The sequence below is a fragment of the Scardinius erythrophthalmus genome (genome assembly GCF_964197995.2).
Source record: "Scardinius erythrophthalmus genome assembly, chromosome: 12".
Taxonomy (NCBI): domain Eukaryota; kingdom Metazoa; phylum Chordata; class Actinopteri; order Cypriniformes; family Leuciscidae; genus Scardinius; species Scardinius erythrophthalmus.
In genome coordinates this window covers 19,659,907-19,669,376 of record NC_138232.1, presented here as the reverse complement: position 1 = coordinate 19,669,376, position 9,470 = coordinate 19,659,907, and the positions used below count along the sequence as shown (strand labels likewise).

Genomic DNA, 9,470 nt, shown 5'->3' with positions numbered 1-9,470 from the left:
ATCTCATGTTATGTAGAGCCATGTTTGTGTGTGAGTGTGTGTGCGTGTGCGTGTGCGTGTGCGTGTGCGCACTCAGCGGGGAATCTAATCTCCATCCCCTCAACCCCCCTCCTCTCTCCTCCCCCTCTCTCTCTCTCTCTCTCGCTCGCTCTCTCTCTCTCTCTCTCTCTCTCTCTCTCTCTCTCTCTCTCTCTCTCTCTCTCTCTCTCTCTCTCTCTCTCTCTCTACTGCATTGATGCTTCTGCCTTCCTCACTGATGATGTCACTGGTTCACTCAGTCTCAGCATCACCAGCAGAGCCATTTTGACTTCTACATTACAGGGCACTCAAAGATCTCTCCTCCAAGTAGCCTTCCTCCTTACAAGCAGGCCTCAACGGGCATCCAGAACAAATAAAGGATCCTTTGTTAAACAGAGGGAAAAGCAGATTGTTTTTGACATATCAGAGGAAGAGCTCAAGAAAAAGATTTTGAGAAGCCAGCGCAAGAGACAGTAGTTGGAGCTGATCTGTAGAGTCAATAGCTGAGAGCATCAGAGGATCTCCATTGTAAAGGTAAGAGTTTTTTTTTTTTTTTTCATTGTCAGCGTGTTCTAGAGGACAATGCAGTATTAATGAGGCTCTGTGTGTTTATTTGGTGTTGGGTCACCAGGGTGGGACTGCTGTGGGGTGCGGCCATTCAGAGCTGTCAACAAATCCAGACATTATTATTATGACAGAGAAGTGTTTTTTTGAGAAGTGAGTAATGGAACAGATGTTGTTCGTCATAAATGGCCCTCTGTCCTTGTGTACATATTTCTAAGTGCGGGAAGGATAAATGCACTGTCATTCATTGTCTCAAGCTGGCAGGCACACAATAATGAATCACGATTTGAGAATTCACAGGGCAAGGTATTTCATTTATACTTTTTTACAGTACAATCTTTTCTTTTTTATATATAAAAATTAATATAATAGTGAGTTGGGAAAAATATTATGACTTCTGGCATCACACGCTTATGGAATTGTCGGTCCCACTGTGTTCTAACAGCACTATGCAAATGATGTCAGGCACAATTAATGATTTATGTAGATTTCTTAACACTTAGGAACGCAATGATAGACAGCAAATTAAAAATAACCTTGAATATTTATGATTTTATGATCTACACTGCAAAATATTACCTTAAGGCACACTTTCTACTGGATCTGGCCCTTAAAATGACTCTTATTGGTGTAACATTTTTTAGATTACATGACAACATGCTCTACAATCGATCTTTCTGCTCATCTGTAATGAAGATGTGCATGGAGTTTTAATTGTGATGCACTGTATGTACAAAATCCATGACCTTTATTCTTTACTTAAATCTTCTGCCCTCTTCTTTATTTAAAAAATGACTTGATCTTTTTCCTTTGTGGTCTTAAATTCTCTTTTACCAATTATGTTAATCACAGATTGTTTAGAATGGATATGTATAGGTTAATTAATCAAAGTGTCGGTCACAATACATGTAATATAAAATTTATTTCATAGTTATGTTTTCAACTCAATAACACTAAAAACCGCAGCTTTTTAACATCTTTGTAAAGTGACATGCAACCTTTGAGGTTCATGTTAAGGGGTCTAAGACTCTAAGTAGACTGAAGAGTAATGAGAGAGACTGAACCAGAATGTGACTCAGCATGATGTCCTCATAATTGGCAATTTCAAAATTATGCTTACATGAGATCTCTGTACGAGCTCATTTATATGTATTCAAATAAACCTCCTAGTTACTGATCCAAACACATATATATAAACTGAAGTAGAACTCTTTAAAGAAGATTGAGGCTTAAAGGCCATAAATCTCCCCTGACACATTAATTGAACCTCCATTTTGGTCCGACTAAGAGGCTGAGCTGGACTCGGAGTGGGTGGCAGCCAGTTCTGTTATTTGGCTATTGTAATCCTAGGAAGCGTACTGACATTTAGCCAGCCGTGCACTTCTTTTGTTGCTGCCGGGCCGAGTATCTCTCTAGATCTGTAGCTGACCGTGCATGATCCTTTTACGGTGAGGTCATATAAACACAGCCTTCCCGCTTTGTCTGAACATTGAAATATTGAACATTTTTTGGGGGATTTATTGTTTAACCTTGTTGTAAGTCGCAACTGAAATCATGTGTTTGCTTTTCATCCCACATATAGATTCAACAGAAATTATACTCATAGTTGCTATGGTGATAGGCAGCTTAACAGCTTTCCCGAAACTAGGTGTAATTCAATTTCCAATGGAGAAGAGTCTAAATCAATATTTCTCTGCTGCTATATAGTAATGGAACTACAGACTGAGTAATATCCTTCCTTTATTTTCAGAAATGCTGCACATGCGTGCAGAAATATGGATTTTACTTTACGTTTAGCGTGTATTATTTTTTGTGCATTGATCAAAATGTCTCAATCAATTAGTAAGCATCTTTCCATGTGTAATTATTAAAATGTATATATTTAATAATGATATTAATAGAAATATAGTATATACAATTCCATTCTGCTTATCCTCTGTAGGGTCGTATATATATATATATATATATATATATATATATATATATATATATATATATATATATATATATATATATATATATATATCTGCAGAATTTATTCATCTTAGTTAATGTTAATCTCAACATTTACTAATATAAAAAGTGTATTTGTTAACATTAGTTAATGCACTGTGAACTAACATAATATCTCTCTCTCTCTATATATATATATATATATATAGTATATTACACACACACACACACACACATATATATATACACACACATTGCATTACACATACACATTACATAATTCCACATTATAATTCTATGATTAGATATAATAGCTATAGATCTTCCAGTTTTCTGTTTGTTGACATCAGTGTTCCATCAATGCTCTATTCTTCTGTTGGCAGGTGTGAGCACTGACCTGGGCTTTTAAAAGAGTGCTCTCAGCACACACACAGAGGCACCATGGCTGGGGCCTCGGTGAAGGTGGCGGTGAGAGTTCGGCCCTTCAACTCTCGTGAAATCAGTAAAGATTCCAAGTGCATCATCCAGATGTCAGGAAACACAACCAGTAAGTACCCAACTGCATCTGAGCCCCAGTGCTTCCATGACGAACATCCAGCAGTTAAATCGCTAAGAATACTCAAAAGACTCAAGTTTATAGATCATCACTTTTATTGTGTGTCTAAATATTGTTTTCGCTTGCGTGCGTTGTGTTTATCTGAGTGTTTGACCTCATCTGCAGGATTTCATAAGGGCAGCCATTTTGAGATGATGTGGGACAGTAGCTAACTGATCACTGAACCGGGGGCGAATAAACTCTCTAGTAAATCTGATCCGACATGATTTTCATAGTCGGCCATTAATCTAATGTGGCCACAGAAAATGACAGCTATTAAAACCAAGGAAAAAATAAAGGGTTGTTGCGATGAACTAATCACAACTGCCAAGCAGAACTACCAATGACCACTGCAGCTGTAATTATTAGTGATCAGTTTTAGTTTGCTATTTTCACTTGTTTAGCTGGTAGAGTGGTCATTTTCAAAGTAACTAATGAGAAGGCATCATTCTTTGGGTCATTGGATAGTAAAAGAACTCATAATCAAGACAACTTAAATGGTTTAGATGAGGTAGAAGAAAGTTTATTAGGTTGGTGCTAATTTTCCCGTTTATTTTACATTTTGCAGTTTTAATTTATTACTGGGCTAAAGTAATATATATTATTATTATTTTGGGAAAAAACTTAGAATACTGTCCCATCATTAATGAATAATATACTGGGGAAAAAAAAGAGTAACATAATATTAACATTCTAACTACTAATAACTAACAAGAAACTAACGAATTAGTAAGTAGTGCTATTCGAATGTGGTAGTTCACTATTAGCTAACCAATTACTGCTATTTTTTTCATTCCTCCCAGAGGACTACTAAGAACCTATATACGGGCCAGTGACAAATAAGGTTTTCAACTGATAAAAAATTCAAATAGGTTAAAACTGCACATCAAAGTAGTTATTATCTTTATGGGGATGTTTTTTACTTATGACTAAAATCTCAATTTTAAACAATGTATTTTAAGCGGTTTAACTGAGAATCATGTGACGACACCAGTCAAAATGTCATATGGGATAACGTTAATGCATTTTCTAAATATTATGATATTAAAACTTTTCAAATCAATAATACTTAATGAATATATAAAGAGATGCAGTAAACAATATTTAGAGCTCAGGAAAAAAAAATTTGCACAACTATTTTTTCTCATGATATTGTGATTTCTTTAAACGTGACTCTACTTGTTCAAGTTCTTTACCCACATTTTAACACTGCAATGTGATTTAACACTGAAAATGTTTTACTGGCCTTGGTATCATGTTATTATTGTTTCCTCAACTCCATGAAGTGAAATTATCACTTTTATAATTAGAAATTGCACGTCACGTCATTGGGCCATACAGGTTCATAATTAATGTAGTGAATAATGCTTAATTCTTGAAGTGAAGATCCTTCAGAAGGAATTAATGTGTATTATTCACATTAATCAAGAACCGGTAGTAGTTCTCTGGGAGGTATGAAAAAAAGGAGTAGTTATTGATTAGTTAATATTGAACTACCACATTCAATTGAGCGCTATTACTTACTAATTTGTTAATCAGAGTTTCTTGTTAGTTAACAGTAGTTACTAGAATGTTAATATTGCGTTACTCATTTGTTCCTGTGTAGTAATTAATTAATGACGGAACAGTATTCTAAAGTGTTACCTTGTTTGTCTTTGTATTCTATAGTGTGCTGTAGAATGTTATAGAAGGGTTAAATGTATTATGTCAAAATATTATTTTAAATTGGGATCGGGGTAGCCTATTGCCTATACACTTTTACAGCAATGTCATCATACAGAAGAATTTCTTGGTTGCAAGTGTGAATGTGCTTGGAGAATTGAGGGTACTAATCGTTGACTGGAGAGAGATTTGATTTCTAATCTGCCAGCTGGGCGAAGCCGTCGGTCAATAATGAATGAGAGCTTGTGAAATATTTAGAGTCTGGCCTAATTTAGCTTCCTCCCTTCCACCTTGTGTTGCTTGAGAAAAAACAATGTGTCCACCATCGTCTCTTCACCTGAGGTAGTTCTTGATGAAGTGTTCATGTTTACACCAGATATTGAGTCAAAAAGAATTGCAGTAAAAAGCCATAGGCCATTTGTTATACCATTTGACTATTTGTAAAAACACTGTGCACATATCTGTACGAAAGGATCCTCATTATAGAGGATGTAATATTACACCACCGTATTGTTGTACAGCTCAGGTCAAGGGTTTTACGAAGGGTCTGGCAAATCTGTAAGCCTTGTTGCAGATGTTATTTTTGTTGTTTTGCGTTTTTTGGCGAGCTGAGCTAGTGGGGTATAATGTAAATATGACATTGATAACAGTGAGGATAAAAGCCCAATACACCAGGCTCCAGTTATTTTGTTTTAATGGGCACAGAGTAGACTGTGAACCTTGAACAATGGAGAAATGAGCCATAAAAAACAGCAGTAACACTTACTGCCATTGTAAATGGATTGTGTTTGTCAACCTTGTCATATTTCTATGAATATAGAATATTTTGAATATATATATACTGTGTATATATATATATATATATATACTGTATATATATATACTATATATATATATATATATATACTGTATATATATATATATATATATATATATATATATATATATATATATAGTGACAATAATTTTATCCATATTGTCAGTATGTCCATATTGTTAGTTTTAGCGCATACCCGAGCATATAAATATGTTCATAAATATCCATGAAAATCTATGAATAATAATGAGTCCAGGCTAGTCTATTAGCCATTGAGGACATTAAGTGCACTTATCACTCTGTCAAAAAAAAAATATTCAGCATCACTCTCACCATTTACAAATGAATTCTGACGTTCTTGAATACATTAGCACATCTTCTTGATGCATTGCTAATTTGAACATTTGAGGTGAATTCAAATGCACAGCTGGTAGTGCCTAATTAAGACAACTTTGATTACATAAGAAGTCTTAGGATCTTGATAACTTTTTACTATTTAATGAGTACATTCGAGTTTGCCAGAGGATGTTACAGTATGTGCATTTCCACCCTTAGAAAAGTGAGGATTATTCTATAGTATCTGCCTCAAGTTGTTTTTTTCTATGGTGTTTTTCTAATAATGACATTTCGAATCTGAGCCAGCATTGACACAGCATAACATTAACTTAAATGCTAGATTACCTGCACAGACATCCTGTGTGGTTTGCCTGTGTCTATTCAGAGTCCACTCAAAAGCATCTTTTCAAAACCTTCAACACAATCGTTAGGCACCTTAAACACAAAGGCCCAGCGGAGTGGCGTAATGGAAGAGATCTATTCAAAATCTAATGTTAGAAACAATCAATTGCTTAACATGTTTGACCCTGTTTTTGTTGTGCATGTGGATTCTGTAGGTTAAAGGCACCTTACTCGAACCACAGAATCTAAAAAAATATGCATTAACACACATGCAAACACACGTGTGAATAGTTTTGTAGATTGCGGCCCTTTTCTCCTTTGAAAGGTAGACTCGGTGTACGGTAAGAGGGTCGATGATGTCATGAAAGAGCCTTTCTAGTCAGCAGTAATTTGGAGAGAGGCCAGACCCAGTCTCATTCTGAGGGTGTAAATAACTGGTTGTTAGTGGGAGTCTGAGCCCAGAGAGTGTCTTTTGTGCTACATGCCGGCTGCTTTGTCACCGCTGCCAGCTTGAGATGGGTCAATAGCCGAGTTCCCACAAAGCTGTAGAATGGTGGAGAGCTGAATGATTGACAGCTCTGACTGGTTTAAGCCACCCTGCTATCACTGAGGCACCATTGGGCCGCTCACACAGGCCTTTAAGTTCTTATAAAGGGGTTTCCTTTTCGTAGGAAATTGTCTCATTACTGAACCACTGAAGATTTTAGCGCTGTTCCCTGCGAGACAACTAATGTAAGATTCAGCCTAATGGTTTCTAACAGCAAAAAGTCTTCCCTGACACAGGCTTTCATTTGTTTCAGCTGTAAATTCTGTGTGATGTTCTCAGTGATACTGTGGTAATTATACATGTGGTAGAAGTCCATTTATAAAAGATACTGAATTATCTATTTGATAAATCCTGAAATGGACTTTAGCTGAGAGGATTTGATTGCCATGTTGATGCTCCCCTGATCACATCACTCACAGAATTGCCTTCCCTTATATTGATTGAGAATGGTGTGCTTGGCAATGGGGTCTTCAGTCTTTAATAGATTAATCTGTGTTATATTTATGGTCCTTTACGGTTGTTTTATTGCAATATAATCCCAGTGAGATCTTGGGTAAAAGCCATGGAACACTGTGTGACATCAATGATCTTTTATTTCAGACTGTACAATACACATTGCATAGGAGTTGTGCCGAACCAAAGTCCTTTTAGGCAAGTCGTGCCACTCGGCCGCCATCTTGACAACGCCTCCGGGCAGCTATTTCGGACTAACAAGACCAGGCTCCTATCTAAATGAATGGGCAGAAAGTCAGAACTGCACTTTCACTGGTCACTGTGACATAAAAACTGCATGTATAGAAACAGTAGTAAAATATGATAAAAATCGCTGAAAAAGTTTGATGACTTTGCCCCAAAATAAGGTTTAAAATGCCTTTTTCCCCACAGGTTATACCTTTACTACACATGCGCAAGGGTTCACGTTCAGGACACCAAACTTCATTTACGTCTCTATCCAGAATGCCGGTGTTGTGCCAAGCACTTAAACAATTATATGTATTTAAATGTCTGAAACCTAAAATAAACATTATGTGGTTAAAACACTGAACAGTTGTGATAGAGCCTATGACAAGCGCTGAGCGCGTCCGTCTTTGGCTCAGCGCCAGCCACAGCGCGAAAGCACAGGTTGAATATGGCAGTTATGTCACGTCACTGTACATTCGCTCCTTAGTGGTCAGCTGCTGACTGTTAAAAGCAGATGATTGGCTTTCCAGCGGGAGGGGCGGGACATGTGCATACAACCGCCATCTTTGCCGTTACGGGTTTTCCTTATATAGTTGTATTGAGGATTGAGGAAGTGGCATGTCTCATATAAATTGTCTCTGGCCGAACACAGCACAAAACAAAACAACACAACACAGCACAACACAACACAACACAACACAACACAACACAGCACAAAACAACAACACAGCACGAAACAACACAACACAGCACGAAACACAACACAGCACGAAACAACACAACACAGCACGAAACAACACAACACAGCAGCACAACACAACAGCACAAAACAACACAGCACGAAACAACACAGCAGCACGACACAACAGCACAAAACAACACAGCACGAAACTAAACAACACAGCACGAAACTAAACAACACAGCACGAAACAACACAACACGAAACAACACAGCACGAAACAACAACAACACAAAACAACAACACAACACAAAACAACAACACAACACAGCAGCACAACACAACAGCACAAAACAACACAGCACGAAACAACACAGCAGCACGACACAACAGCACAAAACAACACAGCACGAAACTAAACAACACAGCACGAAACTAAACAACACAGCACGAAACAACACAACACGAAACAACACAGCACGAAACAACACAACACAAAACAACAACACAACACAACAGCACGAAACAACCCAGCAACAAAACAACACAACACAGCACGAAACAACACAACACAGCACAAAACAACACAACACAGCAGCACAACACAGCAGCACAACACAACAGCACAAAACAACACAGCACGAAACTAAACAACACAGCACGAAACGAAACAACACAGCACGAAACAACACAACACAACACGAAACAACACAACACAGCACGAAACAACAACACAAAACAACAACACAACACAACACAACAACACAAAACAACAACACAACACAACAGCACGAAACAACAACAGCACGAAACAACCCAGCAACAAAACAACACAACACAAAACAACACAACACAACACAGCACAAAACAACACAAAACACAGCACGAAACAACACAACTCAGCACAAAACAACACAACACGAAACAACACAACACAGCACGAAACAACACAACACAGCACAAAACAACACAACACGAAGCAACACGAAACAACAAAACATAGCAGCACGAAACAAAGCAGCACGAAACAACACAACACAAAACAAACAAAAAAAAAAACACAAGTGAGCATGTCACACTAATTGATCAAGAAATATATATTTTTTTTCTACAAAAAGATAAATATTTTATGATCCCTGAAAAGTGTACAGTTTGAACTCGGCTTAAACAACATTGCAGTAGATACCAGACCATACTTTCACAAAGTGAAAAGTATCATCTTGTTGAAGTAGTTTTCACCTTCCTGAATAGTTTTAAGATTAGTCTGATCACATT

General features: G+C 37.1%; 1 protein-coding gene across 1 annotated transcript in view; it reads left to right on the top strand.

Annotated features, from left to right (window-relative positions):
- Nucleotides 1-2,976: 2,976 nt before the first annotated feature.
- kif1aa (kinesin family member 1Aa) overlaps nucleotides 2,977-9,470 on the top strand; it is a gene marked incomplete at its 5' end in the record, with an annotated part of 64,250 nt that continues 57,756 nt past the window's right edge. The window contains one exon of the mRNA XM_081379798.1: nucleotides 2,977-3,082. Coding sequence (XP_081235924.1) covers nucleotides 2,977-3,082 — 106 coding nt within the window. The remainder of the gene's footprint in view (nucleotides 3,083-9,470) is intronic.